Here is a 15677-nt window from a genome sequence, read left to right on the forward strand (position 1 = left end):
CGACTTGAAGGTCTCAGCTGGAAGCAGAATAAGATGAATACTGCAGACATAGGCAACAAAACATGACTCGCATCTGTGCTGTAGGATTCAGCTCAGAGAGATAGCAACCTAGAAGACAGTTCATCTCCTGGGGAGATTCCAGGAGATTAAGCATCTCTCCTCCATGGAGTCTTTCGGGGTCTCAGCCTCCTTCTTTAGGGTACTTTCTCCTTGTTAGCTTTTCAGGTTCATGAAGAGAAGGGGGCACTGAATCGAGTTGACCTGTACGCAAGAGTTTTGCAGATCGCTGGTAGGCAGGCGGCAGGACACAGTAAGAGTCTGAAGGAAGTTTCAGAGCCTGTTCTTTCAAGGTCCCCGTTGGGGGAGTGAAGAGGAAGGGCTGTATCTCAAGGAACTGGGTCCAAGGTCGGCTGATATCACTTAACTAGACTAAGATACACTATGTTTTTTTGTATTTCTGGCATAAACAAGTGCTTGAAAGTCCCAAGGACATTTCTGGACAAGGGCTTCTTGAAGAACAAAGGGCATAGTTAGTACGTGATAGGACAGTGTTCCTGTGTTGCATGCAGTCCTCCGTTTAGGGCTTTTCTACCCGGAGGGGCCCTTTACCAGGGAGGGGAAGACTAACTCCCTGCCTGTGTGCTCTGATACTCCTGTCCATAGAAGGAGCTGTATCTCAATTATGGGAGGGAGGGAGGGAGGAGGGAGGGAGGGAGGGAGGAGAGAGAGAGAGAGAGAGAGAGAGAGAGAGAGAGAGAGAGAGAGAGAGAGAGAGAGAGAACACAGCCCAAGGCAGAAGTTCCCAACATGCAGACAGGGTGGAGCAGTAGCTGTCAAGGCCAATCACATCTTATTGGTGAGGTACAGGGTGCTATAGTCAGGTCAGGAACACCTACAATGTTGGCGGCAGTCTGTGTGAGAGGGGCTACCTACAAGTTGTGGGGTGGAGAGGCAGGGGTTGCCAGGGGCCATCACTTGAACTTACCAGAGGGGAAATACTGAGCATTAGTCATTATGTGGGCTACATGTAGACAGACAGACATTTTGAAAAACCATGCTATTAGTATCTCCAGTCAGGTGACCAGAACCTGTTTAGCCCAGACTTTCCGTGTCATCTCATGCCCCCTGCTGGACAGGTCCTATGTCTCCTCTGAACTTGTTGAAGCTACTTATAATTCAGTCCAGGCCACATGCTGCCACCGGTATCGCTCAGAGCATCCTACTGTATTGAGTGAACACTACTATTCATCAATGTCAGAACAGAGTGGATTCTTCCCAGAGTGGACCTTCTGCTCCTAGAGAGTAGAGTGTGTGTCTGGAATTCTCCACCTCTGCCTGTGGCCTGTGCCACAGCTTTGTTCCAGCTGGTTCAGATAATCTCTGCACCCCTGGAAGTAACAGGCTCAATCAATGAGAAGTAGCTCAGCATGAAGGCTGAACATGGAACCCTTGACCCTACCTCTGTTCACCTGTTGCTGGATGCTCCCCGTTCAGATTCATCAATGAGCTTTCTAGTAGACAGCCCTTAGGTAGCCAGAGGACCTCTGCTTCTCTCTCTCCTCCCTCTCAGCCTCAATTACTTCCCAACTTCACGTAAATGTTCAAATATTTACTCATTCCTCTGCCTCCCCACTTAGCAAATTTTTTGACTTCATGACCCTGAGCCCCCTAAGTTGTGTATATGTGTTCCTGTGTGTGCACATGTGTACACGTGTATGTGAAGGTTAGAAGTTGACATCCTGGAATCTGCTGAATCAGCTAGACAGGCATCAGGAAACCTGCTGGAACCTTTTGTCTCCACCTCCCCAGCACTGGGGTTTATAAATGTCTGCCACCATGACAAACTTCTTCATATGGGTTAGCATTGCCTGGAAAATACTTACCAAGTGAGCCACCCCCCTGCCCCTTGAGACTGTTTTAAATTCTGCTTTTAAAAGTCACTGATGTTAAGAACCTGAAAAAGAGAGGCTTTGCTCTCAGGTAACATTGGTAAGGTTTTGTCTTTGAGTTTTAACCACAGGTGCCACAGTGACTTACAAGACATTTGAGCCACTCTCTTGGTACCCAAACACACATGAGATGAGGCAGGAGCTTGGGCCAGGACTGAAACCAGTGAGCTGGACAGCTGAGAGTTTGACTGTTAGGTACTTGGGTCCTCTGCTGAGTCGTTCAAGGTCCTCTCTGGACAGAATCCGGTTGTCCCTTAGAATCAGGAGAGGCATCTGGTCCCTCCTCGCCACTTCATGATGTTGAGTTCAGGGTTCTGTCCATGGTGATGGGAACATTTCAATCTCAGAAGCCCTCTGTATCTGATTCTTGGATTTAGTTCACAGATATGGCCAAAGTACTCATTCATTTATGTAGTCACTAGCTTGATGACCAAAGAGCTGGGTTCTGGTGGTGATTTGAATGAGATGCCCCCTATAGGCTCATATGTTTGAGTCTTGGTCCCCAGTTAGTGAAACTGTTTGGGAAGGATTAGGAGGTGTGGCCTTGCTGGAGGAGGTGTGTCATTGGGAGTGGGCTTTGAGATTTCAAAAGCTCATGCACTTCCTATCAGTTCTCTCTCTGCCTCCTGCTTATAGATCAGATATAAGCTCTCAGCTACTGCTCCAGCACCATGCCCCGCTGTCTGCTTGCCTGCTGCCATGCTTCTCATCATGATGGTCGTGGACTCTCCCTCTGAAACTCTAAACTCTCATTAAACGGTCTCCTGTAAGTTGCTGTCTCAGGGTTCACATCGCTGTATAGAGACACAATGACCACAGCCACTCTTATAAAGGAAAGCATTTAATTGCGGGGGAGAAGGGGCTAGCTTACAGTTTCAGAGGTTCAGTCCATTTTCATCATGGAGGGAACGTGACGGTATGCAGACAGATATGGTCCTGGAGCTGAGAGTGCTACATCTTGACTCAGAGGCAACAGAAAGTCGGCTGTCACACTGAGTGAAGCTTGAGAAAAGAGACCTCGAAGCCTGCCCCCACAGTGACACACTTCGTCCAACAAGGCCACACCTCCTAAAAGGGCCACTCCCTTTGGGGGTCATTTTCTTTCAAACCACCACAGCTGCCTCGGTCATGGCGTTTGTCACAGCAATAGGAAAGTAACTCAGACAGCCCCCAAATCGTCTCCCCCCAAAGACACAGAAACTTCTCTTCTGTTTGGCCCTGTCCAGCTGGGGTCGTTCCCATTTCACTGCTCCTATACCTCCAGGCTGTGGGACAATAAAGCCTGGAGTTTGTTAGATTGGCAGAGTTCTTTCTTCCAGTGATGGGTACAAGAATAGACTCTTAGGCCGAGAGAATTCTTTTTTATCCATACGTTGAGATCTGAGCCTCCCTGAATGACAGATTCCCACAGTCTAGTTGTGAAAACCCGTCCACAAGGAAAGGAGAGGAGCAGAACAGGTCATAGCTGGCGTCTCCAAGGATACCGCAGGATCTAGAAGGATCCAGCAGGGGGCAGACGGGAGCAGGTCTGCCTATAATTGCCTTTGGTTTCTGAAAACTCAGCCCCGCCTCCGGATTATAGCCCTGGGCTTGGATTGGCTTTGACTCCTACAGTCATGGTGAGTTGGGCTCTATGGTTCCGGGGTCGGCTCACTTAGGGGCGGGGCAGAGCCGCTCTGGAACTGCTCAGTCTCCACGCTGTGCGCTGCTTCTGCAAGTGGAGTCTTCTGCCCGTGGCCTGACTGCAGTCTCCAAGGCTGGAACAGAAATCATGCCCGTGACTCTGGGCTATTGGGATATCCGTGGAGTGAGTGAAAGGTTGGGCCCCCAGGTGGGAAGAGCCCAGGGTCAACACAAAGGAAGATGCCCAACAGGTTTTTCTTGAGCCCTTTACCTGTCTCTGTCAGAGCCACCCTGCCCAGTCCCTCCCTCCACTCTGTTTGCCTCCCTCCCTCTCCCCCATCTCTCTTTTTAGTGAAAGGTGGGGAGATTTTCCTAGAAGAGGTGAAGTCACACATCTAGGATCTCCCTAACTGTGACTTTTGTTACCGGCCATCTCTCTCAGCTGGGCCACGCCATCCGCCTGCTCCTGGAATACACAGAGACAAGCTATGAAGAGAAGAGATACGCCATGGGGGACGGTAATGACACTCTTTTTTAGTCAGATTCTTTCCCAACTCTGTCCTATTGGTGCCCAGCGGCTTCTGCCTGGTTCCCTGTGTCTCAGCTCTGTGACTCAGCTCCAGATGAACCCAGAGCGATTCCCTTCGAGAAACCTCTTTTAGGGTGCATCTTTGTTTCTCAATACAGAACCTTGGTTCTGGTATGCCGGCCCTTTTCTGACTGTAATTGGCTGAGGTTTGCCCAGTACTGGCTTAGTGCTTTTGTAGGCCTTAGTCATGGAAGGCCTACAGCCATTATGGCACTATTCAAGTGTACCACTTTGGGATGGAAGATTGACTGGGTCAGACTACTATTCCCTGCACAAGGGGTCCCACCCTTGACTCTTTGGGGGTGGGGTGGGGGTGGTACTAGGTAAGGAGGCTTAGATGCCGGTGATCCCTTTTCACACCATCTTGTCTACAGCTCCCGATTATGACCGAAGCCAGTGGCTGAATGACAAATTCAAGCTGGGCCTGGACTTCCCCAATGTAGGTGCAGGGAAAGGGAGGTCTGGGGAGGGCATGATGTTCCCACCTCATCTCCTCACCTGGCTGAAGGGATTTGGGATCAGAGCTTCAGCTCTCTGCTCCCGCTCCTGGTGGCTGTACAGTGTTTCTGTGATGGGCTGTGCCCCAGCTCTTCATGTCATCTGTCCCTGCTCTCCTATTCAGTGTGTTCATAGAGAGCTCACCATGCCGGGCACATTGAATGCCAGGCCCTGTGTCTGTCCTTACCCAGGGAAGGGGTGCACAGAGCCTGCAACACATCTGACTGTCCCTGCTTGTCTATCCAGCTGCCCTACTTAATTGATGGGCCATACAAGGTCACCCAGAGCAACGCCATCCTGCGCTACCTTGGCCGCAAGCACAACCTATGTGAGTGGGGCTGGCTGCAGGGTGGGGCGTGGTGGTCACCTCCCTGGGCTTGGCTGGGGTGGGCTATGCTGAGTGTCTCTGCTGTGTGTGCTGCAGGTGGGGAGACAGAAGAGGAGAGGGTTCGTGTGGACATTTTGGAGAAGCAGGTTATGGACACCCGCATTCAGATGGGCACACTCTGCTACAGCCCTGACTTTGTGAGTCCCTCCTGTGTGGCATAGCCTGGCTTTGTAGGAGGCATTAAGGGCTTGTGTTCATACCCACACTTGTTGTCTGGAATTTGAACCCACCCATACTGATCTGCCAAGCTTTCCTATCCTACCAACATGTTGAGTTCCCAATCCACCACCATTTTGTCAATAAACACCACGTGTCAATTCCAAGTTTTGAGGTATTGTCATGACACCAATGATTGGGAATTCATTCCCTATTTAGTTAAGTCATATGTTCAGTTCTCTTCAACTTTGACCTTGACCACTACCATGTACCACCTGGTCCGGTTCACCCACCAACCACTACTCCTGAAGTTCACAGATGAAAACCAGAGGGAAAGAAGTCCTGGGTATTCGGAAACACACTGAACAGTTTTCCCAGAGCACAAATTTCAGTAGTAGCACAAATGAGGTCCTCTTGCTAAAAGGCAGCTTGTGGTCAGCTGGAGGACCACTGCCCCTTTCAACACCCAACACTGTTCAGCTATATTCACCCTACTCCGAAAGTGTTGGAGTATTTGTTCTTGTATCATCGCTTAGAAGTCACTTCATCTCTTCTCTTGATATTGTTGAGTACTTTGCTTTTGTGCTTCTATTGGACCTCTGGGTCAAGAAGCTGCCAGCTGCCCACAAAGTCCTAGGTTAGATGTCAGTCGTGGCAAATTCAGGGGCCAGTGTGGCATCCCCTCTAACTTCCAATCACTCCTGAGAAATGAAACTAGCAGATAGGCGTCTAACCATGAAAACAGCAGGTGTCAGATCCTGCAGGCCCAGTATTAGGAAGGTGCCTGCTCCTTTGCCCAGCCCTGCCAGGCCATACTTTGATCCCTTTGAGCCTGTATGAGGGTGGTGACAGCTGTTTTCTGCTTCAGGAGAAACGGAAGCCAGAGTTCCTGAAGGGCCTCCCAGATCACTTGAAGCTCTACTCCGAGTTCCTGGGCACATCGCCATGGTTTGCAGGGGACAAGGTAAAGAGGGTAACTGGTGGAGAGGAGGAGCCGCCATTCTTCCCAGGTAACCAGATCCCATCCCACTGACCCTGGCTTCCTGCAGATCACTTTTGCAGATTTCCTCGTCTATGATGTCCTTGACCAGCATCAAATGTTTGAGCCCAAGTGCCTGGATGCCTTCCCGAACCTGAGGGACTTTGTGGCCCGCTTTGAGGTGATGCCCTGATCCCCCATCCTCTTGTATGTCCTTCCCTTCCCCTTTCCAGGATGCTCCCCTAGTCCCGGGGGTTAAAAGAAGAATAACAAGGAACTACTGAGCCAGCCAGGACCCTTGAGCAGCCTCTTAGATCTGTGGAGTCAATGTATCATTTCAACATCTGGCAACCTGGATAGAGTTAGGTGTCCCTCTGGACTGAGAAGGAATCTTCGAAGGTCCTAGCTCCAGCAGAGACTGTTCTGGACTCCTGACTGCCTTTGGCTTCTAAAGGCAGCATTCAGTGTCTCTCTGATTTGTGCAAAAAGGAAAGTCAGGCTTTGTACAGCCTGAGTTTCCTGCCCAGGACCTGTGGTATGCAGAACATGTGAAGAATGTGTTTGTTCCTGCAACCATTAGGCCGAGATCAAGGCAGATTGATGTGCAGAACCAAGATGTCCTCAGTGGTCATATTTAATGTTCATGTCTAGGGAAGCATCGTGATCCTGGGCTGTTCCCGGGGGATAGTTTTATCTTGAGTTCTGTTGGTGGGTGTGCTCTCGCCTCCCTCTCTTCTTTCATATCTCATGTTCCTCTATGAAGTGAGATCATACTTTTATTTTTATTCAGATTCTTTGGAATTTTCCTCTGTGTGTGGCACAGGGTCAGGCCCAGCAGGCCATTCTGGAACTGAGTGCCTCTGGAAGCAGTAGGCACAGCAGAGATGCATGTGGCATTAAAGTGCTGGCTGGCCCACAGTTAATCATGGCTATGCTGAACTCTCTGGTTTGACATGAACAAGACCCACTTTTTTATTTTTTCATTTTCCAGATTTGCATATTGGCGCCATTAGTATAGCAACAGATCTCAACCTGGAAGTGTTTCTCTTTCTCCACTCTCCATCAAGGGATGCATTTAATTTTTAGTTAGTTCTTATCAGCCCTGGTTCTGGAGTGGAGTGGCCTTGGGAGTGTGCAAGAGCTGAGTCCAGAAGCCCTAGTTGTAGGCACAGATGGGTGTAGCTTGTTGGGGGCTGGTAGCTCTGGCTCTATTGGTCTTTAGAAATGACCTGTGTATTCTTTGCTGAGGTGTCCTGTAACACACTCTACTGCATCAGAGCCATAGATGGGGTTAGTTGGGGCTCAGGGAGATGGCGCCCAGGCTTCAAGTGGAGAGGCTTCCGGTGAACAGCTGGAGCTGGCTGCCCCTTACTTTGAAGTCCCCTCCCCCTCTCCACTCACACTCAGGGTTTGCTGAGTCACTGGGTGGGACCTGGGCTCTCTTCTAAGCCTCACATGCAAGTTCTCAGCCCTTTGGGTTTTCTGGATCCTTATTTCTCTTTGTCATAGACATGTCAATGCAGCCAGGAGTGACAGCGCCCACTATGGGAGTCGGGAGGGGAGTGCACAGAGAGCAGAGTGGAGGCCACAGAGCTGGGCTGACCCTCTTAGCCATTGGAGAATGAGGAAGTTCCCTAACCTCTGGGTACCTCAGCATCCCTGCTGAATGGCGATGGTGGGCCTGATTTTGCATGGTGGTTGGGTGGATTTTCTACATCTGGATGTTAAAGTCTCTTGGATGTTCCTAGAATGAGTTTGCAAAACTGAGGTCCTGCTTTCTCCTTCCCACTCACAGGGCCTGAAGAAGATCTCTGCCTACATGAAGACTAACCGCTTCCTCCCAAGCCCTTTGTACTTAAAACAGGCCACGTGGGGTAACAAGTAGGACCTTGCACTGCTGGTATTGGCAACCCCTGGTTCCCTGGACACTGACTGAGCTGCAGCTAGCTTCCAGTAACTTCTCTGCATCAGCCCCCCATTTCTGCCTCTGTCTTTTCATGACCTTCCCCTCTACAAGAATCCTGTTTTTTACTCAAGCCTCACCCTTGGCAAAGTCCCTTTCTTCTCTTGTTTGCTTCTGTCATGTTTTTTTTCCCAGACAACCCCACTGTCCTTTCAGTAGCTCAGTTGATGCCTTTACTCTACCCCACCCCCCACTGTTGCCCAAAGATCCATAGTGCCTGGTATGCAGGCTCCGTCTCCATAGCGGGATGGCCCAGCCTTGTTTGGTCTCTAGTAAAGTATGAGCCACACTTGCTTTGTGTCGTGTCTTCTTTCCTGTGATTCGGAGGCGTGACTGCACTTATTTCCTGTGATTCAGAGGAGTGCAGTCTTTGTTCTGTTATTCCTAAGGACAGTTAGGTGATGGGAACATGGGGGTGGGCTCTCAATCAAGCAGGAAGTAAGATCATGCACAGGGATGGGAAATATGGCTAATTTGTTAAGAGCACTTCCTGTTCCTGCATAGGACCTGGATTTGGTTCACAATGGTGGCTCATAATAACCTGTAAACCCAGCTCCAGGGAATCTGATGCTGTCTGCTGCCTGCTCGGACCCTCACATACACTTGGTGCACATGAACTTAGGCAAGCAGACACACATACATACATTAATGAATCTTTTTGAAAAGAGAGAGATCACAATGTCCCCCGACAGTGGGATTCTATTGAAAGACCCTCAGATTGAGGAATCTCCAATCTGGACTGTCACCCAAGAACTCAATGTCCAGTCCAGTTGATGCAACACGCAAGAGGCTTTATTGCAGTTGTTTAACGAGCTAACCCCATGTTAGCTCGGGCCTTTCATCCATCCACCATGGCGGATGGCTAGGAAAGACGCTTCGAAGCCACAGCATAGAGATCTTATAGGGTAGCATAAGGGGAGTGTCTAGGGGTACACACAGACTCAGGATTGGTGTGCCTCCAGGCTTGGAGGGTTTGCCCTGTATTGATTGGTCAACTGGTGGTTATGGCCCATAGGCCCTCCCCGGGCGGTTGCTATGCTCTGCACATCACTGCTGTGCACTTGTCCGTAAAGCACACCCAGAGCCGTAAAGCATAGCACCACCAGCTAACTTCTGATTGGTTCCTTGCCACGAGGCAGACATCTGACCTCCTAGTGGTCAGGCAAGTACGTGCTAGGCTGTTATGGCTGCTGAAATGGGGAGCTGGTCCCTTCACTACAGGAGTACCTCATTCCTAATCCTGCACTGTGTAGTACCCGCATTGGCCATGCCTACCTGTGAGCCTGCCATCTGACAGGTGCTGGGCTGATGGGCAAAGGGTGAGCAGGCTCCAGGTTCAGTGTCTGGCCTCACCTGGAAGTCATCTCTCATTCCAAGATGTTTTGCTGTAAGCATTCCCTACTGTTGGTGATTGTGTTGTGGGATCTTCAACAAGTTCAATCATCAGCTCATTGATCCTGGCCTTGTTGATCCTGGCCTGTCCCACAGTGTCTGGCATATTGCTAACATTCAGGAAATTGTGAAGATTTGCTTTAGAGATTCTTGTCCCAGCGTTTAGAGGAAGAGCTCTGGAAATAACCATAGGACAAGGTACAGAAGGTTTTCCATGTGGAGGTGCTGTAATCCAGCCCGGAGGCTCACTCTCACCCAAGCACTTAAGAGGCTGCACCTGACTGTGAGCACCTGGAGATGGGCAGGTCTACTTTCCTAGGCCCCAAAGCAGCAGTGTGTGACTAGAGGTGCTGTCAGGTCACCCACCAAGGAGCTGGACTCATTGAAGAAGCATCCAACGAGCAGGATCCTCAATGGCAGCCGAATCATGGATTCTGGCCTTTGTCAAGCACTTCCTACTGTCTAGGAACAGATTGGAGGAAAGCCCTACTGGGCATTGTCCTTATGCCAACTTCCAGCTGCTGCCTACTACAGCAGTGAAGAAATAAGCACTCATAGGTAGGTTGTGCGTGTCACTGTGAAATAAGCGATTAATTACAAAGTAAAGCTTGTAAGATAAGAGATTATTTCCTTTATTCATTGAAGAGAAGCATTGATTAATCTGATAAGGTCAAAATCCTTTAAGCCAGCCTTTATTAAACACCAGCTTAAACACAAATGCAACAACATCAGGAAAAAGATGTTATGGAAGTATATAAAAATTAAGAAGACAGAAATATTAAAACAGAGTAATGTTATATCATTCTATATCAGAAGTTAGAAAATACATTCCGTGAATGGTGGATAGTGTGTGTGTGTGTGTGTGTGTGTGTGTGTGTGTGTGTGTGTGTATGCATGTGTGTGCACACCTGTATGTGGAGGTCAGCAGTTGATATCAGGTCTCTTCCTCAAGCTACCTTTTCCTCACTTGTTGAGACAAGATCTCTCACTGAACCTGGCACTCACTGGTTTGGGTAAGCTGTCTACAGAGTAAGTCCAGAGAGTCTCCATCTCCCCAGCCTGAGGATTAGCAGTTCACATCACAGCAGCACTTGGCTTGACCTTGAAAGGACTGAACTCATGCCCTTGTACTTGAATGGCATACAAGTACTTTGTAGACTGAGTCATTTCCCTATCCTTCCCGTTTGTTTTTGAATACCTCTGCTGGATGTCAAACTCCACATAAGGAATTGGTCTGGTTGTGTTCTATTGAACATACCTGTACACACAGGTTACTACAACAAAGAAAAAAACAACTGAAACCTGGGCGAAATACTTGAATAGACATTTTTCTAGGGGAGATGTACAATTGCCAATAAGCACATAAAAGTTGCTCAAAATCACTAAACATTGGAGAAACATAAAATGAAACTACATTGAAGATATGCCTCACACACATCAGATTAGCCACTATCAAGTAGTAGATGATGGTAGACTTGGTGATTATGCGGAGTAATTGGAAGGCTTTTGCCTTGTCGCTAGGAATATAAAATGCTACAGCTACTGTGGAAATTAGACTGTTAGAATTTGTTTCTTAAAAAAAAGTACTATATGGGGCTGGAGAGATGGCTCAGAGATTAAGAGCAGTGGCTGCTCTTCCAGGATTCCTGAGTTCAATTCCCAGCAAGCACATGGTGGCTCACAACCATCCGTTATGAGATCTGGTGCCCTCTTCTGGTGTGCAGATTTGCATGGAGGCAGAATGTTGTGTACATAATAAATAAATAAAATCATTTAAAAATTACTATATGATATGCTACTTCCTTTTCTTGATACATACTCAAAGTAATTTGAAGTTCATGAATACACACACATATGTATATATTTTGTGTGTGTGTGTGTGTGTGTGTGTATGTGTGTGTGTGTGTGTGTGTGTGTGTATGTGTGTGTGTGTGTGTGTGTGTGTGTGTGTGTGGCCCCACATGCTTAGGCAGAATATTATGATTGTCAGAGCATATGGTAGAGACTGGTCTCACTTGTAGGTAGATAGAGAAAGACAGTGTGATTTGAAGGGTCTCAAGACTACCTCTGCAAGGACCTGTCCCCAGTTCATCTTCTCTTACAGGGAAAGTCCAGGTGATTGGGCAGCTCTGCTCCATGGAATCTTTCAGGGTCTCAGCCTCTCTTCATCTTTGGTCTCTCCATTCCCTGGGGTGTTCCCCTTTGTGATGTTACAGGAGAAAATGGGTTCAAGGCCTACTGATACCACCTAAGAGAGATTGTGTGTTTTTTGTATTTCTTGTTGAGAAGTCCCAAGGACATTTCTGGATAAGGGCTTCTGAAAGAACAAAGGGTATAGTTAATTTGTGATAGGACAGTGGTCACTTGTAGTCCTCTGTTCAGGGCTATGCTATCTGGAAGGGCCTTTGGGGGAGGGAGAGATAAGCTCCCTGCCTCTGCTCTCTGTCCCACACTCCTGTCCTTAGATGAAGTTACATTTCAAGTATGGGAAAAAGAGAGAGAAAACAAATCCAGATCAAAGCAGGCAGTTCCCCCTATGCAGGTGAGGCAGAGGCCAGGTACATCCCATGGTTGAGGTACAGTTTGCTATGGCCGGTCCCAAGATCACCTAAAATAATGCCATCTTGTGCTACATTGTACTAAGAACAGCATGTGTGAATGGTGCTGGTTGCACATTGTGGGGGACAAGCTAGGCATAGGTTCACAAGACAGACAGTATCCGTTTTCCCTCTACAGAATACCTTTTTGATGTGTATCCCCAACTGGAGAAGCATTGAGACTCAAGGGATATAGTTGGTAGATTGAGTAGACATGTAGGAGCCCAGTTGGAAGAATTTCTCTCTCTCTCTCTCTCTCTCTCTCTCTCTCTCTCTCTCTCTCTCTCTCTCTCTCTGTGTGTGTGTGTGTGTGTGTGTGTGTGTGTGTGTGTGTCTTCCATGGATGCACAGGGGCATGGGAGGTCATCAGGGCTCCTCAGCACTTTCCACTTCATTCCTTTGAGGCAGAATCTCTGTGTGAACCTAGTAGTTCAGCTCATGGTTTTCAGATGGACTTTTAGTCAGTGAACTCCAGCCATCCTCTTGTCTCCACTCATTAATGCTAGGCATGAGCCTACACCCAGCTTGTTACATGGATACTGGGATCAGAATTCAGGTCCTCATGGTTCTGTAGCAATCACTCTTAACCACTGAACCATCTCTCTAGCCTCCTAGTTGGAAGATTTTCACACTGAAATCAAATAGGGCAGTTTCCTTTACTCTCAAGCTTTTCTCCCTTTATTCTCTGGGTGTCTTATTTTGTATCTGAAAGGTAAAGTTATGCACTTATTTTCATTGGTACTCAGTGGTTTCCTTTGTATGCAGCACAGTGAGCCATGCAAGGATGACCCTTCATCCAACGACTAAATACAACAGAGAGTGAGAGGCTTACAAGTGATGGCATCACCTGACCATGGGCTGTCACAGTAGCCTTCACTTCACAGCCAATCATGGGTCCTCCAGAGTCCACTTGATATGTACAGAGACTTGGGTACTAGAGGCATCGGCACAATAGTTTATGGCCTGGAGTCATCTCTCCATCCAATATTCTGCTTTCTCAGATTCTCTTTGGCTCTGGCTCTGACAGGAATAGCCTTAGTGATTGTGCAAATATTGGCATGGTTACGGGAGGCATGGACTGGAGAGCTCAGGACAGCAGCCCAAGGCCTGCTGCACCTGCCTCCTTGGTAACAGTCAGCTCTAGGCCTCTGAACACTGTAGGAATTATCTGAGCAGGCTCTCCTGGTAAGATGGAACAAAACACACCCGGTGTCTCTTTGATGATCCTCTGTAGCGGGGCTAGATATGAGGCAGCTTGGGCAGAGTGAGATCAGCCTGAGGTCCTGCATACAACAGGTTGGACCTCTACTTTCAGGAGTTCTTAGGGCTGGCTCAGCAGCCCAAGCTGCCTCTCTTCCTTTTGTTCATTTCATCCAGGATTTGCCAGGTCACTGGATGAGGTCTGGGCTCTCTGTTCTGCTGCACTGGTCTGTTCTGGACCTCCTTGTCTTATAACTGGTAGTTTCTGTGTAAACCATCCAGGAGGAAGTCTGTAAAGATAGGGAGGAGGGCACTGGGCAAAGAGGGCACAGAATGGGAGCCCTAGAGCCAGGCTGATTCCGGCCCTGTTCCAGGGACCAGCTGTGTGAGCAGGAGGAAACCACCTAACCCCACCTGCCCGACTCTTGCTGATAGCTTTAGCTAGTCATGGTTAGATAGAGCCTGCAGGATTATTAAGAGAGTTGTCTGAATCTCTAGTGTATAAGACTCGCCTCCAGCCTCCCCCCCCCCTTTTTTTTTTACAGGAAATTGAAGAATTCGCATTCCAGAGAACCTGCATTAGCGCCCACAGGGAAAGGTTGTTCATAGAGTAGAGCTACTTGAGACCCCGTGGGAACACAGGCTTGCTTGCGCTCCTGTTATCTCCTCACTCACAGGGCCTGGAACACATCCCTCCCTGCGTGAAGACCAGTTGCTTCTCCCAGACCTGTGCCCACAAAGATGGCTGCTAGCTAAGGATGCTTGGGGCAACAACTGGGACCGCAACGGGACAAGAGATGGGATTCATTCTCCTTATGATGTTGGGGGCCCTCGGTAGCAGCCATTCCCCAGTCACCCTGGCCCCATTTTCTCTTTCTTTCTCACCTTCCTTCCTCTTCCTGACCACAAGATCTCACCTGCCCTCCTTTTTATTCCCTGATCCCTGTCCCATTCTTGCCTTTTAAAGGCTCAGCTTCTTCTTTTCCTCTAACAAAGTGACCTCCTGAAGTGACTATCCCTGAGGCTGGCCTGCCTCTCTTGTCTGGCAGTGGCTGTGCTGTGCTGAGGAGCCTGGTCGGTCCACCCCATCCTCTCTAGTGATCACCTGCAGTATGGCTGTGTCACCTGGAGTATCCCTGTGTTACCTGAAGAAGTATTCTCAGTGAAGTCCCTGCATGGCTCTGTGTGGTCCCCATAAAGCTTGAGTCACACTTGCTTTGGCTGTCATACTTACCAGCTTTCACCCATTGCCTCTAAGGACTGCTTGATGACTCTAATAGTGTCTGGTTCACAGGAATTCTAGAGGACTAAGAAGGGTACCACTAGAGCAGGAGGCCTTCATAGGGTCTCTAGAACATGAAGGGCACCTTCTGTGGCTAGAATTTGTTCATGCCACAGTGTTACTGAGATTTGCAAGTTAATAAAAGTCAAGTCTGAAAAAAAAAAAACACCATGATTTCACAAACTAGGGAAAGTCTCCTCTTCTTCAGCTACATTTTTTAAAACACACTCAAAAGCAACACAAACACAAAACATGTTTTTTTTTTTTTTTTTTTTTTTATCAAGATTGGAGTGAGTTGGTGGTGCATTCTGGGAGAGACAGGCATGGTGCTGCATTCCCTTAATCTCAGCACTTGGGAGCTGAGGCAGCAGAAAAGAAGATAATTCATGACCAGCCTGAGTTACCCAGAGTCCCAAGGCCAGTCTCTGAAGCCATCTAAAAGGAGAAAGAAGAAACATAAGACAAAGAACACTCGTTCCTCAGGAATTTGGGGCAAGGTTTTCAAGCATTGTAAAGAGACACGTGTTCCATCAAGTGTCATAAATTACAGGTCCACATGCATGGCCTGGCTGGAAGTTATGCAATAGAGAGGATTATAAATCACTGCTCCTTCGGAGTCTGACTCACCCCCAGGGTGATGGTGGAGACAAAGAAAATAGGATCTTGGTTATAAGCTTTTGTACTTGTGCTGGGAGGACTGGGGGACTAGGGAGGGTCAAGATTGGAGGAGAGCATCTGAACAAGGGGGCAACTAGGGTGCATGGAAGATAAGTGTGTACTTTTCCTTTTATGAATTTTCTTAAACTCTAATATTATATCAAATTAAAAAACAGAAAAATTAGATACATTTACCACTTGACCCAGGACACACACACACACACACACACACACACACACCTTAGTTGAAGTTCCATTAGAAAGACTTATCTTGTCCAGTGGTGGTGCACGCCTTTAATCTCAGCACTTGGGAGGCAGAGGCAGGCGGATCTCTGTGAGTTCGAGGCCAGCCTGGTCTCCAGAGTAGTTCCAGGACAGCCTCCAAAGCCACAGAGAAACACTGT

The 15677-nt window shown here is 48.3% G+C and overlaps 1 protein-coding gene across 3 annotated transcripts; it reads left to right on the top strand.

Annotated features, from left to right (window-relative positions):
- Positions 1-3595: 3595 nt before the first annotated feature.
- Positions 3596-8437, top strand: LOC100768110 (glutathione S-transferase Mu 6). Of its 3 annotated transcripts, XR_003481192.2 has the most exons (9): positions 3596-3756; positions 4015-4090; positions 4536-4600; positions 4906-4987; positions 5084-5184; positions 6072-6167; positions 6253-6363; positions 7692-7857; positions 7978-8437. XR_003481192.2 is itself a non-coding variant. In XM_027395464.2 (8 exons), exons 1-8 carry the CDS (start codon positions 3721-3723, stop codon positions 8065-8067), a joined length of 657 nt encoding a protein of 218 aa, XP_027251265.1. In that variant the 5' UTR covers positions 3596-3720; the 3' UTR covers positions 8068-8437. The 3 variants fall into 3 exon arrangements, 2 of the variants coding, with proteins under 2 accessions (XP_027251265.1, XP_035306988.1); XM_027395464.2 differs by lacking the exon at positions 7692-7857; XM_035451097.1 differs by lacking the exon at positions 7692-7857 and having other exon boundaries at positions 3615-3756; positions 3925-4090.
- The last annotated feature ends 7240 nt before the right edge of the window (positions 8438-15677 follow it).

This window comes from Cricetulus griseus (assembly GCF_003668045.3).
Source record: "Cricetulus griseus strain 17A/GY chromosome 1 unlocalized genomic scaffold, alternate assembly CriGri-PICRH-1.0 chr1_0, whole genome shotgun sequence".
Lineage (NCBI taxonomy): Eukaryota > Metazoa > Chordata > Mammalia > Rodentia > Cricetidae > Cricetulus > Cricetulus griseus.

Bases quoted from the DNA above. Each gene is read 5' to 3' on its own strand.
- LOC100768110 (XM_027395464.2), top strand. From the start codon at position 3,721: ATGCCCGTGACTCTGGGCTATTGGGATATCCGTGGA. The intron at 5,185-6,071 runs GTGAGTCCCTCC...TTTCTGCTTCAG, and splicing joins TCTGCTACAGCCCTGACTTT to GAGAAACGGAAGCCAGAGTT. The intron at 6,364-7,977 runs GTGATGCCCTGA...TCCCACTCACAG, and splicing joins ACTTTGTGGCCCGCTTTGAG to GGCCTGAAGAAGATCTCTGC.